General features: G+C 25.4%; 2 protein-coding genes and 1 long non-coding RNA gene across 15 annotated transcripts in view; 1 reads left to right on the top strand and 2 right to left on the bottom strand.

The window, feature by feature from the left end:
• Positions 1-16784, bottom strand: part of LOC126904138 (translation initiation factor eIF-2B subunit alpha) — a 50800-nt gene that overhangs the window by 13903 nt on the left and 20113 nt on the right. The window lies entirely within an intron of this gene.
• LOC126904131 (proton-coupled folate transporter-like) overlaps positions 1-16784 on the bottom strand; it is a 44365-nt gene that overhangs the window by 18086 nt on the left and 9495 nt on the right. Inside the window, exon 6 of one of the 12 annotated variants that reach the window (XM_050682879.1) lies at positions 10377-10524. The exons of the other annotated variants lie outside the window; for them this stretch is intronic. Within the exon in view, the coding sequence (XP_050538836.1) occupies positions 10392-10524 (133 nt within the window). The 3' untranslated portion in view covers positions 10377-10391. Of the gene's footprint in view, positions 1-10376; positions 10525-16784 lie in introns of those variants that run through there. 12 annotated transcript variants of the gene reach the window in all.
• LOC126904141 (uncharacterized) lies at positions 6245-12803 on the top strand. Of its 2 annotated transcripts, none has more exons than XR_007703661.1 (3): positions 6245-6254; positions 11906-12062; positions 12563-12803. It is a non-coding gene; the product is annotated as an uncharacterized LOC126904141 (long non-coding RNA). The 2 variants fall into 2 exon arrangements; XR_007703660.1 differs by lacking the exon at positions 6245-6254 and adding an exon at positions 11685-11786.

The following is a 16784-nucleotide window of genomic DNA, read 5'->3' as shown; positions in this document are numbered from 1 at the left end:
CACGTATGGAACAATACAAAAAATCTCTCCAGAGACATTCACGTGGTTCTGTCTGAGCGTTCAAGTCTCTGAGGACGACCTGACATTTCACGTATACCAACTTAGTAGTAGATACTTAAGAAGACTTTCTTCTGTCTTTTTATATATTTTTCTTTTACAAAATATGTACACGCGACATAATATTAAAAATTACTGTTGTAATGATGTATAACAGCGCGTAGGAAACATATTCTTACATTTAATCTGTGCTTAGTACCTACACATCACTACGTTTTGCATTAATTTCGATTTAAAAAACATATCGCGCAATCACTTTTGTAAAAAAAACGACGTAAAATCAACAAATAATATAGATTTTTATCATTTATTAAGAGAAGAACTTGGAGAAAGATCCACATTGGGAAACTTGAATAACGATTAAAAAATAATAATCGTTTAATGTCAATCATTCGTTCGATTTACTAAGAATCATTGCAATTTTAAGTATAATAATAAGTTACCTTACCAGTTATCTTATCCAGTTATACGCGCCAAAAAAATGTCTTGAGTTTAGAAAATCCACATTAAAAACAAAATTTTATAACATACATTCCGATTTTATAGTACATTATCGCATTGTTGGTAAGTATTTTAATGAAATATTACAATAAAACTTACTGATAAAAATAAAATAAACCGACAATTAATATTATTATAAATCATACATGTGTAAAATTAAATATTTGTTTCATTGCCACACGTAAAACGATAACCACACAACGATAATCGGAGCGCCGCGTACTTCACTCCACACAGTCACTTCACTAACTGGCCGCTCGCCACCGACAACAATTTCCCCAAGATTCAAGTTACCGGTTTAAATTTTTAGGCGGTGACGGTACGTTGAGGAGGCGTTCACCAACAATTTATACTGGTCGTCCTCATGTCATAATAAAAAAAATTATTATTCTCTGTTGCAATATTTGTCATATTGATAAATTTTGTTGAAATTGCACCAAGTAAAAGTAGAAATTTTTGTAATTTTGTCTAGTATAATAAATATAATTTAAAATATTAATTGATTATTTAGCGATTACTTTATTTTGTACACCAAATAAAAAAAAATATTCGTTTTAGTACTGCACTCGTTATAATAAAAAAGTACTGAATGTAAAATAACTACTATTATTACTGAAAATATTTAAACTTTTCTGTAAAAAATTTGCCAGATTTTACAGGTTATATTAATACTATAATAGCACAACAAGAAGATGATATTCCTATTCAAGAAAGATATTATACAAATATTTTGTAACAGATGATTGTATGGTGTCATTTGGAAGATTAACATTGTAAAAGTAAAGATTTTTCTATATTTAATTAAAAATAAAATGGAATATGATTTTGGCATTGTTAAAATTTCAATGATTAATAATAATATTGTAATTATCTTTTCATTTTGGAAATAAAATATTTTAAACTACTAAATTTTATTTTATTTTTTAATTTAATAGTTCTTATTTCTATACGTATTTTTAAGTTTTAAAAATTAAAAAAAAAATGAATTTTAGAAATAAGAAATATTATTAAAAATATTATTCACTAGATAATTTAAAAATAGCATTGACGTATAAGTATAAAATAATGGCAAATATAATCTATATTTGCGTAAATACGCAATTTATTAAGATGACGCCATACAGAGATTGAAAAACGCTTTTAAACATGTTTTGCGCGGGACTACTTCATTTGATCTGTATTGATGCTAGAGCTCCAAATTTTTTACCAAATTATAGAGGACAAAATTATCTGTGATCTAGCGTTTTTATTTTTTTGTTAACATAATTTCTAGTACTTTATATTTACTATTAAACATTCCTATTTTTTTGGTCTTTTAAATGATTTATTAAACATTCAGAGCTTCAGAGTTGTGTTATCAAAATTATAAAAACGCTAGATCACAGATAATTTTCTCCTTTATAATTTGGTAAAAAATTTGGGACTCTAGCATCGATACAGATCAAATAAAGTAGTCCCGCGTAAAACAGTTTTTATGCAAAATAATGAATTTTTTGTCTATCGACATGTGTCTGTCCCTAGTGGCATTTATAACGTGACGAACTTTTTGTTGAATGACGGTAACCGATAACCCTCACCCTTCAACTGCTACCTTGCCAACGATCAAAACCAGTTATTTTTATACTTTGTTATAGACGAACCGGGGTATTATTTAGCAGTCGCTTATCTGAATTTGTAAAATAATTGTTATTATTGACGGGTGATGAGACTTAAATTTTAACTTTACTGTGTTCATTTTTACACGTAAATAATAATGCAAATATAATAAAAATATCTATTGTTCGGAAATCTGTCAGAAATTTACGTGGAGTTTTATTTTGTAACATTAAAAACATTCTTGTTACGAATATGAGTCCACAGTATACATTATATTCGTGGGCAGCAGGACGGATCAACATCATTTTAGTAATTTTAATAAGTTTAATTTCGTATGTCTTATGAACTTTATTCTATGTCAATTAAATTATATAATATTCATGAAAGTCAGTGTATTCCTCTAATAAGATATTTTAAAATAAAATAAAATACAAAACCCAGAATTTTAATAAAAAAATAGCATATTTTTGAATACAGTAGCCATTTGCGCATAGAAGATAGGTCGTCAGGACAAATTTTTTTTTTTATTTTATAGTACATGAAATAAGCTTTAATTTCATATATATATTTAAAGGACGCACTATTTCCGGAACATTTTCAAGAGTCAAATTAAAAAAGTTAGTTTTTGTAAAAAAGTTGCTATTTTAAATCCCCCCTGTAAGCAGAATAAGTGTTAGATTTTCAAAAAAATGATATCAAATGAAAGGGAAATATCTAAGGTTTCAATATAAAAAAATCTTATTTTGATTTGTTAATATTTGAAAAAGTTATGGGAGTTTTAAGTACAAAAAATATTCCGATAGAAGGTGATTTTTATCGCAAATATTACATTTTTTTTTTAATTTCGACAGCCATTTGCAAATAGAAGATAAGGTGTCGGGACAAATTTTTTTTTTCATTTTATAGTACATAAAATAAGCTTTAATTTGATACATGTTTAAAGAATGCAGTATTTCCGGAACATTTTCAAAAGTTCAGTTGAAAAAGTTCTATTTTTTATACAATGTTTCAAGTTTTGAACGCTCCCTATATAAGGGGAAATTGTCTAATTTTAATAAAAAGTATGTCAAATGAAAGATGTATTTATAATGTATTTAGAAAAAAAAAATTTGTACTGATATATACATTTTTCGAAAAGTTATAACATTTTTAAGTTGAAAATTTAAAATCGAAAAACGAAAATTTCAACACAAAAATAGTGTTTTTTTAACTACGGCAGCCGTTTACATGCAGAAGATAAAGTGTCGGGACGAATTTTTTTTTTTTCATTTTATAGCACATAAAATAAGCTTTAATTTGATATAAATTTAAAGAACGCAGTATTTCCGGAACATTTTCAAAAATTAAGTTGAAAAAGTTAGTTTTTGTTAAAAAATTGCTACTTTAAATCCACCCCCCAGTGAGCAGGTTAAGTGTTAAATTTTCAAAAAAATGATATCAAATTAAAAGTAAATATCTAAGATTTTAGTATATAAAAAAATTCTATTGATTTGTTGATTTTTGAAAAAGTTATGGAGCTTTTAAGAAAAAAAATGACAAAATTTACCGATTTTTAAATTTGTAATTTTTTTGGATATTTCCCCCATTTGCGTGGAACGAGGGAAAATTTTTTAATTTTTAAGGGTAATGCCTTCAACTAGATACGATTTGTGATCTTTTGACGTATTGTTGAAAGAAATCAGTCCAGTGAGAGCTGAGAAAAAGTACACAGACACAAAAAACAAAACCCAGAACAGGGGGGTCGCAGCACAGTGGTGACGTGGTATAGATGGATCAAGTATAATGATATCTGACAGTGATTAAAATCACTATCAAAAAAAACGCTTCGATGCAAATCTTTAGATAGTGTTTAATTTTATAAAATTGGTGGATTATTCCAAAATCTTCATAAACTGCTAGTTCCTTATTAATATCCTGATTAAGATAAATTATGTCGAATGAAAACGGGATTATTAAAAAATAGAATTTCCCATAAAAAAATTATATTGATCAATATACTTTTTAATAAGTTATAGCATTCTAAAGTTAAAAATGTAAAAAATAAAATTGAAAATTTTCACACAATAATAGCATTTGGTAGCCATTTTCATCGTGAAGACAAAATAAAGTCCGAAATTTTTTTTTTACATAATAAAGTAGATTACATTAGCTTTAATTTAATATATACAGAAAAGTGACAGACTTTCCGGAACACTTTCAAAATTTAAGTTGAAAAAGTAAATTTTTTGTGAAAAAGTTGTCATTTTGAATCCGACCCTATAGTCAGGTAAAATGTCAGATTTATAAAAAAAATATACCAAATAATAGGCAAAGACATCATGTATCTACAAAAAAAAAAGAATTATATTGATCCATACATCTGTCAAAAAGTTATAGCATTATAAAGTTAAAAATATAAAAAAGAATTTTTTTACAAAAATCGTATTTTTTTTATTAAGTTTAATGTCTGTTTTCACCATGAAGATAAAATAAAGTCCGAAATTTTTTTTTACCATTATAAAGTATATTACATTAGCTTTAATTTAAGATATATATAAAAGTGTCAGACCTTCCGGAACACTTTCAAAAGTTACGTTGAAAAAGTTCTACTTTCTATATGCATTTTTATGTTTTGAATCCCCCCTGTATTTAGGGAAATGGCCCGATTTAAAAAAACAGTATGTCTAATGAAAGATCTATATAAATACTACTTCTCATAAAAAAATTGTAATGATTTATACATTTTTCAAAAAGTTATAGCATAATAAAGTTAAAAATGGAAAATACAAAATCGAAAATTTTCACACAAAAATAGCATTCGGTAGCCATTTTCACCATGAAGATAAGATAAAGTCCGAAATTTTTTTTNCGAAGACTAAATAAAGTCCGAAATTTTTTTTTACCATTATAAAGTATATTACATTAGCTTTAATTTAAGATATATATAAAAGTGTCAGACCTTCCGGAACATTTTCAAAATTTAAGTTAAAAAAATTAATTTTTTGTGAAAAAGTTGTCATTTTAAATCCCCCCTTGTGGGCAGGTTAAGGGTTAAATTTATGAAAAAAATATACCAAATGAAAGGTAATGATATTATGCATCTATATAAAAAAAAATTATATTGATATGTTCATTTTTGAAAAAGTTATGGCTCTTTTAAGTAAAAGAAATTGAAAAAATTTCGAAAATTAACGATTTTTAAATTTGTAATTTTTTTGGAGGTTTCCCCCATTTACGGGGAACGAGGGAATTTTTTTCAATTTTTAAGGGTAATGTCTTCGACTAGATACGATTTTTGATCTTTTGACGTATTGTTGAAAGAAATCAGTCCAGTGAGAGCTGAGAAAAAGTGGCAACAGATATAAAAAAAAACACATCATAGTAAAATTAATACCTACTCAGCTTCGCATCGAAGCTAAAAAAATAAATAAATACATCATGGTAAAATTAATACCTTCTCAGCTTCGCATCAAAGCTAAAAATATATAAAATAATTTAAAATTTGTTTAATTAATTTTTTTCTTCTTTTTCCCTCGACTCTACCGACTATTTGCAAGGCAAAACCGCACTGCAATAAAAACTAACAGATGATTGTAAATTAAAGGTGAGTATGTCATGGATTCTTTTAATTCATTGTTACTAATGCATTAAAAGATATAAAAAAAACCTTCATTTTCTATTTTTGGTCGAAAAGTATCGATTTGAATTATATACAATGTTTTAAACTTAACTAAGTACTAACTACATACATATTACTAAATATTATTATTATAGATTTCATGTAATAATAGATTATATAAAATTATCTATAAAATTAATTTTTTCATAGTTGTGAATAAATTATTAACTACAAATGTGATACTCGCAACACTTTAACGTTTAATAAGCGGTAGCATTTGAAATAATTTCATTTTATAATCTTATGATATTTTATTACAATTATATATTCATTTTGTTTTATATTATGAGAGCTTTATCGCCTTTATCAATGAAAATAATACGTAACGCATAGCATAACAGTCAATAGAAGAATGATGTGCTGCTCCAAAATAATATTTAGCGACCGTACAGGTGTGCGCGTGCTATATGGAATGATGGCCAGGAGGTGATCGAAGAGTTTGGTTGTAAAACATCTATAAGCGCATTCTCTCGGTCATATCGTTGTTTCGTTTGCCCGTATGGCGTCCTCTTAAGTACATTTTATTTACCCAATAATCTAAATTTGACCGAAAATAAAATTGTGTATTTTTATGTTAAACAAAGGAGGAGTACTAATTATTAATATAAAAGAAGAAAACATTTTTATCTGTAAATGTATTGTTCATGAAAAATCATTTTTCCAAAATGTTTAAACTGTCTTTATTTTCTTTACTTTTTATATATGGAGCTATTAATTTTAAAGTAACGTCATTAAGTGTTTCTAAATTTAATACTTTGGTGCAACATCCATCGTGGAAAAAATTAACGTATAATCCATATGCCATTCAATTTAGTTTCTATAGTCTGAATTTTCAAGAAAATCGTACAATGTTTGATTTAAATACATTATTCTCAGATGATTCGAATCCTAAGCCTATTACAGTACGGAATTTTAACGATAGAGTATGGCAATTTCATTTGTATTTGTGCGTGCTCTATGCTATTGATATACAGCGTATATGTGTTTTAATAATTCATTATTGGTTATAATGTCAAAGCGAAAATGATCCGGAAAACACATTTGCAGTACGTTTGACTGCGGATTATCCATTATTTCATAATGAAGTTCAAAAAATGAAAAATTCATTATTATACTTTTCTGATATGGTTCATTTTCCCACGGATACTCCAAATATATTTACTAATGAAATTTATACTACTTTAGATATATTGACAGATATAAAGGACAGAATTCCACTTGCACGAGGGGGAAAATGTAGAGAGAAAATAATCGAGGCACAAACACAAATTGATAATTTTTTTAATAACCATGTTATGCCTGTAAATTTTTTTGGTAGAAGTGATTTAGGAATTACAAACTGTATTTATTTGTATTATAATAATCAAATAAAACTAGAAGCACATGAAATTATTCGTTCAAATATTGAGAATCTTACTGTAACTAACAATAATTACGGTTTTCAGTATGATCCAGAGAGTCTTGTTGTCATTCTAGACACAACAGATTCGGATTCAGTTGGAAGCTCGACATCATGAATGGTAACACTTTTATCAATATTTTAATTAAAAGTAAAATGTAATATGATTTTGGCATTGTTAAAATTTGATTTATTAATAATTATAATGTAATTATCTATTATATTTGAAAATAAAATATTTAACTATTAAATTGAATTTTATTTTTTAATTTAAAAATTATTTAATTGGCATATACCACTAAAAAATAAGTTAATTTGATGAAACTAAAATAAAATTTTTCACAAAAATCGTACGTTTTTCTTTAACTTCGAAATCCGTTTTCAGCATGAAGAGAAGTCTAGTGATCAATTTAAAATTTATATAAAAGTGTTAGTATTTACGGAACAATTTCAAAAATTAAGTTGAAAAAGTTCTACTTTCTATACGCATATTAAAAAAGTATACCCCTCTGTATAAAAGGAAATGGTCAGATTTCAAAAATCGAATTTTAAAAATAAGATATATTACTGGAAATATTATTCAATAGATAATATAAAAGTAGCATAGACGTATAATTATAAAATAATAGTAAATATTTTAATTGCGCTAAGTAGAAGAAGAAGTTTTCGTAATTTTGTCTCATATAATAAATATATATATTAAAAAGTTTTTAAGTATAAATTAATATTTTTAGTGATTACTTTATTTGCTACATCATATATAAAAAAAATATTCGTCTTAGAACGGTACTGAATATAATAAAAAAGTTCTAAATGTAAAATAACTATCATTATTACTGAAAGTATTCACTAGAAAATTAATTTTTTACTTTGTATTTATGGTTCTGTTTAGTTTAAAGTATACTTATACTCCACTCTCGATGTATTAAAACGCTTGTATCTCTATGAGTATTTGTCCTAAAATTATTATCGACCTACAAAAATGTTTTTAAGAAAAATACTAATGTTTAGTATACGATTATCGTTTGTGATAATGGTGGGATCAGTTTAGTTGCTCGTTATACGCTGCGCCGGTAACATTGCTGGACCGATTCGCGACGTAATAATTGTTACTATAAATAATTTTTCATTATAATAAATTAAAATCTAGAAATACAGTCCACTCTTTTACAAAAAAAGTCCTGTAAATATAGAATATATAATTCCAATTCTTATTCTTAAACCAGATTTTCAAAATCATCACTTTTACAATTAATTCTAATTAATAGGCTATTTTGAAATGACTTGACTATGAAGTAGTTTTTTAGTCTTCCCCCCCCCTATTTCCACTAGTGTATAAAGTTAACTTATGGGTTTAAACTATTTCTAAAAGCTAAAAAATTGCATGGTTTTGTTATTATGCCAAGAGGGAATAAGATATGTTTCTTATGTATTACCCACTCCAAGTTAAATTCTATACGTTACTGTGTACACTCTTTTAATCTTATAATATTAAAAGATTTTGTTAAACAAACAATATTATTAAGTTTTTACGTACCTTAATTATAATTGGTATTACACATATAATTACACAGCATTTTTATTATCAATGGTTGTTTGGTACATTGTTGTGAGTTTATAAATACACTAACTGACAATACAGAAAGTAAGGGATGAACTTAAAAAGTATTAAATAGTTAATAATTCAAGAATAATGCGTAACTAAAGTTAATAAAAAAAAAATGTTTAAATTATATTATTCTGTAAGTAATTGAGTGGATTATGATAAAAAAATCATCCTGTATATTTAGTAGAGATGATTAAAAAATAAAATACTGTACAGAAAAAATAAAATACCTTAGTAATGTTAAATGATTTATGGAAATCGGAGAACTTAAGTGTTTAATTTTACTAAAGTTCAAAACAAGAGTTTTAACCTTCCCGAAATTTACTACATATCTCTCATTTGGGTAATTCCATATCAAATCATCCAAAGTCGTTGCGCGACCACTTTATTTTTTTTTTTAATTTTATACACAAGTTTTCTAGTATATAAGAAGAAAAAATTAAAGAAGTTTTATGAAAATTTATTTATGACTTATCAAAAGTCTTAAATTATGAAATACTTGTAATTCGTAAAAATATCCTTATGATAACAGTATTTATATTTAAGATTTGAAACTTTCATCGTTTTTTTTTATGCGATTCTCTAACATATCCCATAATTATCAACACGTGTTTTAACTTTTAAGTTGGAAAATTTTGTTTTCTAAATTGAGCTTTTTTTACAAAATAATGTAATTTTCAAAGATCAAATTGACTATGAAAAAACATTTTTTTTTAATTAATTTTTTTTCCTAAATATTATCGTACACTCACAGTAATATTTATTTGTGTTTTGAAACATTTTACTCTTACCGTTTTTTATTGGAACATATTTAAAAATGCTCGAATTTCTAAAAAATCAATTTTTAAGCTTTTTTATTTTAATATTTCTCTGGTGGAACAAAATATTTTAATATCATTTTTTCACACAATATAGTACTATGTATGTAGTTTCTATGAAAAAAATTTTAAGTTTGATATTTGACCGCAACTTACGAAAAATTAAATTTCAAAATTACGTTATTTTTTTTTAAGTTTATGAAAAATCTTGGTTTTTTGAATACTGAAAACTTTCTGTATTTCCATTACTTAGTTTTTGTGTCTATATAGGTATATATATATATAAATAAATTCCTCAATATATTGAGTACATGAAAAATGTATTAATGATCAATTAAAAAAATAAATAAATTATAGATGTATTTATATTTATAATTAATAAAAATAAAAATACAATATTATATGAAAAGAATGAAAAAAAATATATTAAATCGTTGTGATTATCACTTAGAACATTTAATGTCTTGAAATATGGTTGAATTTGATATTTTAAAACATCTAATCAAATTTTTTTGTAGTGGTACTCGGTGTACGGTGTACGGTGTATTTGTCTTTTGCCGGGTATTGTTTTCGCTTGTACAAATCTATTTTCTAATAATTTTTTATTTTCTTGTACTTCACTTGATGGAACAAAAAAAATGTTTATTCCTTTTATGTTTTCTTCACAATAATCATACATAGCTTTTGGAGTTAAAATATGATTTTTATTAACACATTGTAAACTATATTTGGTGACTAGCCTTTTTGTAGTACCACCTACACCATCGCTAGCATTTTTTCCGTGGCACGAAACAAAAAAATTCCATTCAGCTCCAATATCAAAATCTTCATCGTGATAAAAATATTAATAAATTTTTTTTTTTTTTTGTATTGACTAGCCGCACCATCGCTAAAGTATAGAATTTTTTTTACAAAAGGGCATGTGCTGATTAAATCTTTAATAAAATATTTTTGAAACGAGTAAAATGTTTCTTTTGAACCAATTAGTTAATACAGTTAACGCATACCCCTCCAAAAAAAAAAACGATAAAATTAAATTTTAAATTATATTGTGTTTATAGACTGGCGATAAATGAAAATATTGACAGCAAACTCATTATGAAGAAAAAAAAGAAATATAAATTGGTGAATATGTATTTAAATATCGATAATATAAATAAAAGACTACTCCAATGGTCTCAATCAATATATCCACAATGAAAAAAAAACAGCCGACTTGAATATTTTATCTTCGATGCGAAGCTGAGAAGGTATTGGTTTTACTAAGATATGTTTTTTTTTTTTTTTGTGTCTGTTACCACTTTTTCTCAGCTCTTACCGAACCGATTTCTTTCAATGATACGTCAAAAGATCACAAATCGTATCTAGTCGAAGACATTACCCTCAAAAATTGAAAACAATTCCCTTGTTCCCCGTAAATGGGGGAAACATCCGAAAAAATTACAAATTTAAAAATCGCTAATTTTCGAAATTTTTTCAATTTTTTTTACTAAAAACTGCCGTAACGTTTTTAAAAATAAACATATCAATATAATTCTTTTTTTTATAGATGCATGATGTCATTACCTATCATTTGGTATATATTTTTTTTTTATATCTGACCCTTTACCTGCCCATAGGGGGGGATTCAAAATGACAACTTTTTCACAAAAAATTAACTTTTTCAACTTAAATTTTGAAAGTGTTCCGGAAAGTCTGACATTTTTATATATATATTAAATTAAAGCTAATGTAACCTACTTTGTTATGTAAAAAAAAAATTTCGGACTTTATTTCGTCTTCACGGTGAAAATGGCTACCAAATGCTATTTTTGTGTGAAATTTCTCTATTTTATTTTTTACATTTTTAACTTTATAATGCTATAACTTATTGAAAAGTGTATGGTTCAACACAATTTTTTTATGAGAAATAATATTTTTTAATATTCCTTTTTTAATTCAGGATATTAATGAGAAAATAGCAGATCATGTAGCTTTTGGAATAATCCACTAATTTTTTTAAAATTAAACACTATCTAAAGATTTGCATCGAAGCGTTTTTTTTTTATAGTGATTTTTATCACTTTCAGATGTCATTATACTTGATCCAACTATGCCACGTCACCACTGTGCTGCGTCCCCCCTGTGCTGGGTTTTTTGTTAACTATTTTTGTATGATTTCTTATTTACTTTTTTGTCAATCAAATAAAAAATTGCGTTTTCAACTGAATAAGCTTATAAGTTAAGATTTTTAATTATTTAATTTACTTTTTGATTAATTTTACATGTAGGTCGATTAAATTCAATTCAAGGATTAGTTAATACTGGAGCGTCATTTATTCTGGTTTCGTTATACAGCACAGTGTACAACTTTACGTTTGAATATATAATCGGAGCAGTATTTTTGATGAACGTTATACTTACATTACCACTTTTATTCATATTTCTGTAATTATAAATATTTTAGTAAATAATTTTTAAGGTACTATTAAAAATGGGAGATAGTCAGTCAAAATCAACTAATCGGTAAATTTTCAAGATAGGTTCAATATTTTTTTTTTCGATTGTTTTCAAGAATTACCTAAAAATTACAAATATTTTAAATACCATTTTCTATTAAAATAATTTACAATTAGGGGTAAAGCATAGCATACATACAAATAATTAAAATTATTTGCCTGAACATTATTGCTTGGATTTTTTGACTATATCATTAAATAAAATTTGCAGTTTATTATTTTCGTTTAAAGTAGTTAACGATTCAATTTATTATTTTTTAATACAGAATTTTTCTTAACTTGTAACGTAAATTACTAATGATTGAAATTAATAGAGATTATTTTAATTTATTAAACATTTTTTTTAATTGTATCTAATTGATTTTTCGTATAACTTGGTTTCTATATGATATTGTATATTAATTCTGCAATTTTTTAATTAATTTCCAGGACACTATTTTATAAATGCAAGCACATATGGTCAGAAGAGAAAAATATTGCTTATACATAATTTGAAATACATTTATTTTGAATTCGATCATGAGATAATTTATAATTTTATGTTATTTTTTTTTATTAAATTTAATATATATAAAGATGTTAAATTATTTTCAGTTGTTAAGTATTTTATTATTTGAATATACTACTTTATTTCTTGCTTAAATAAAAGTAAAAAATACATATATTTTAATGTTAATGTGTTAAATTTCATTGGTGGAATTTGTATCAATGATGAGGAGGAGTGAAATCTTGTGTTTTTTTTTATACAAAACTGATTGATCCTTTAGCTTGTATGAGAAGTTTATTGGGAAATATTTGATGTTATAATTACTATTGGGTAATACAGTTATTATTATGGCTGTATTTTCATTTTTATGGTCATAGAAAACGTTATTTGAAAAATATAACGTTCTAGACGTAATAATGATAATAATAATGATGTTCCATCATTATTTTATTTATTTTTCACAATATGAAAAATTCATCCCGATAGTGAAGATGAAAGTATTTTTTTTTTTTTAATTATAGGTACTATCCATTTTTTATAATACTGTAATAATTAGTATACTTTATACGAAAACAATTTGTTTTTAACCAACCAATGGTAAAATTTTAAACTTGTAAGATTCATAGTATGGGGATACTGTCTAAGGAGGAATGGAGGGAGCCACCCACAAGCTTTTCATGGGAAACAAATTATGGAAAATGATACAAGGACCCAAAATTGTTGGTCCCTCCAATAAACATTTTCTGGCTACGTGCCTGAGTGGTTATACAAAATATCTAGAATTTATTTATCAGTATGGACATCGTACTGACAGTTATGGTGACAGTAAACGGTAAACATTATCATCCCAGACATATGACAGTATATTATAGCCTCTCTTGCATTAAAACTGTCACTACAGGTGTAGTACTAAAATTAATTCTTTTCATTAAATAAAAAAACTAATATTTATTATAAGATGTTTATAGTTCTAACGTATAACAAATATTAAAAAAAAAAAAATAACACAAAATATTGACTGAATTAAAAGTTACAAAGATGTTAAAACATGGTATATATTAGAGGCTAAATTTATTTAACCCTCCCATAATATTAGTTTTATGTAAAAATAAATTTGATTTTCTAAATTTTTATGAGGCTGATTTTTGAACTGGGGGAGGGGCGAAACTTCTCGTTAGGAATGAAATATTTTCACTTTGAATACCAAAGGGATATAAATCGATTCACGACTTGTACATCGTAGACTAGATTGGGAACATCAAGATTATCCATTCTACATAGAACCTATCTGCAAATCCGTTTTGAATTCTCATTGAATTCCCAGGTTTTATTATTTTCAGTGAAAAAATAATATTTACAGTGGTATCCAAACGGATAGGCTTAAATCAAACTTTATATAAGGTTAATAATAACTAATTATATTTAACGACAGTCAATTAGTACTATAAAACTGAACATTATAAATAACGTTCACATACAAATTTTGCTAATTATACCAAGTTATTTTTCTACAAAGTGAATGTATTTAATGCAACTGTAGTTTTAAATTGTCCGTTTTCACCAATTTTATTATTATAACTATTCTAAAATATATATGTAATTGTAATAATATAAAAATTTAGATAAAAATATGAGGTATATGTATTGAGTATATTGACCAAGTTTATGTATGTTTGGGGATTTGGTCAATTGGCGAGCAACTAGGTTGTGTCGGGGTTGTAGAATCCGAGGGTTTAGAACAATAAAGACAGGTAGGTATAAAAAGTAATAATTAAGGTTCCTCTTATAGAGATATTATAAATGACCCAACTGGTAAGTTCCTGTAATAATACACTGAGGCAATGATGAGGCGGTGGCCATCTCACGAATACCATGTAATGTGATTATGTACAAGGTACGAACTAGTTAATAATAATTAATCGAAGTTTAAAGATTAATATAATTATTTGATCTCTTGCTTTATCGTTCTGTACTTAGATTATTAATTCTAAATAATTGAGTTATAAGATAATATAAGTATTGACTCTTATTGATTTGAAGTCTTACCTGATGATTTTTCTTTGTTCTTATAATAACTTTTAACAGTATCAAGTAATAACAAAATAATACGAACTCAAATGTTTAGTTCATAAATTAACACGTGAGAATTTCGACAATGATGATAACGAACTTTACGTATCGATGTCGAGAGCGCGATTCGAATAACTCAATGAATATCTGGAAACAGATTCTCTCAAGCAATCAGTCCTGATTGAGAAGGATTACTCTGCCTTTTATAGTATTTTTTATCCCCGAATAATGATCATCGTGTCATTTTTGTAATGTTATCGTTTATTGTTAAGTAAGCATAAAATATGAAATATACAGGGTGTTCAGTAAGTCAGGAAACGGGTTTCTATTGTTCTCATTGTTACAGACAATGAGAACAATAGAAACCCGTTTCCTGACTTACTGAACACCCTGTATAAATTAATACACATGGATAATATACAAATCATTTTTATACAACGTTAATATAGTTTGTTTTTACATTCTAGACTAGGGTTAATACATTGTGTTTATTTATTAGGATAAGAGTAAAAAGAGCTGACAAGCATGATTTATAAATGTCCTAAAGAGTGATTTTTAAAGGTGACTAATAATTGACTCATGACTGAATCGTGTGTAATTTAATATAATTAAATGACAATGTGCGTTTGTTAAATATTTCTCTAAGTTATTTATTTAAAAACAATCATGTTATTTTAAGCATATGAATATAATTTATAAATAAATGTGTTAATAGTGTTAATTGAAAAACCATTATTATGGANATGTGTTAATAGTGTTAATTGAAAAACCATTATTATGGACACAAACTTGTGTCCGTAATAATATCACAAACTTTTAATTATAATATGTTGTTAATATCATTGTGGTACTCAACTATAACTTTTATAGTTTTTTTCATTATATCCAAAACTCTATTTTCTTTTAATTGAAACATGTTAATTTTAACTGAAGTTAAATCGGGAACGTTAAATATTTTTTGATAACATTTTCGTAAGAATATTAATTTACACGAGGTTAAGTAAATTAAAACATACTTGTGCGTTCATATAATATGTACTATAGTACTATGTCTTATATGATATTGTGTATTTTCAATATTAATAATGTGCATATATTTGTTCAAGGTCTTTAAAGATTGGAGGAGGATTGAGTATAACTGTTTTAGCGGAAATCAATAATTTTGTAAAATATTTATACTTCAATGTACCAAATGGTTATATAATACTTTTTGGTTTTTGATCATACCAAAAATTATTTTAAAATGCAAATGTCATTGATTTTATAATTTTGTGTTCACATATATATTTATTCAATATATTAATATTTTAGTAACATTATATGTATTATATATACAATAGTTTATCTTATGTAATGTGGATTATCTTATGAATCATTTTGAATAATTAATTTTTAACATGAACTTATTTCAACTAAAGGTTATTGCAATTTTCGTCTTGACTTTATTAGAACAACAATATTGTATGGAAAGAATGGCTCTTATGCCAAATCTCCCAGTTGTAAGTTATGAGTTTTCTTATTAAATAATAAATTGTTATAATTAATTATAATTGATTTAGGATATTTGTTTAAAAATACCTTGGATTAATAATAAATATTTATCACATTAATATATTTTTTATTTAAGAATTGGATAAAAATTCAAATTATAATACAAAAAATCTACTAGGTAACTTTAAATAAACTTAAAACAATGTATTTAATAAAATTTATTTAAAATATATAAATTAATATTTATAATAAAATGTATATAAATATAAAGTTTTCTTTAAATTTAAAGTTTAATATTAACATGGCCGTTTGGTCGAAAATTGGAGGATGGATAGCTAATGCATTCACTTACAAAAGTAAAGGTGCATGTTCAAGTATGAAATTTTTATTAGGAAATATATGGAATGAGTTTGTATCAAAGCACAAATTTACCGATTGTCCCTTTAAACCAGTAAGAATAAGTCACAAATTATTATTATAAAATAATTTATTTAAAAATTATTAATTTTAGGGTGTCTATAAAGTGGATGGGTTTGATCTATTACGCGCAGCCCACACAAATATTCCGAAACAATTTTTCTATGGTTCTTATAAAACAACAAC

The sequence above is a fragment of the Daktulosphaira vitifoliae genome, unplaced genomic scaffold (assembly GCF_025091365.1).
Source record: "Daktulosphaira vitifoliae isolate Bord-2020 unplaced genomic scaffold, ASM2509136v1 Scaffold_4, whole genome shotgun sequence".
Lineage (NCBI taxonomy): Eukaryota > Metazoa > Arthropoda > Insecta > Hemiptera > Phylloxeridae > Daktulosphaira > Daktulosphaira vitifoliae.
This window is presented reverse-complemented; position numbering and strand designations above follow the sequence as displayed.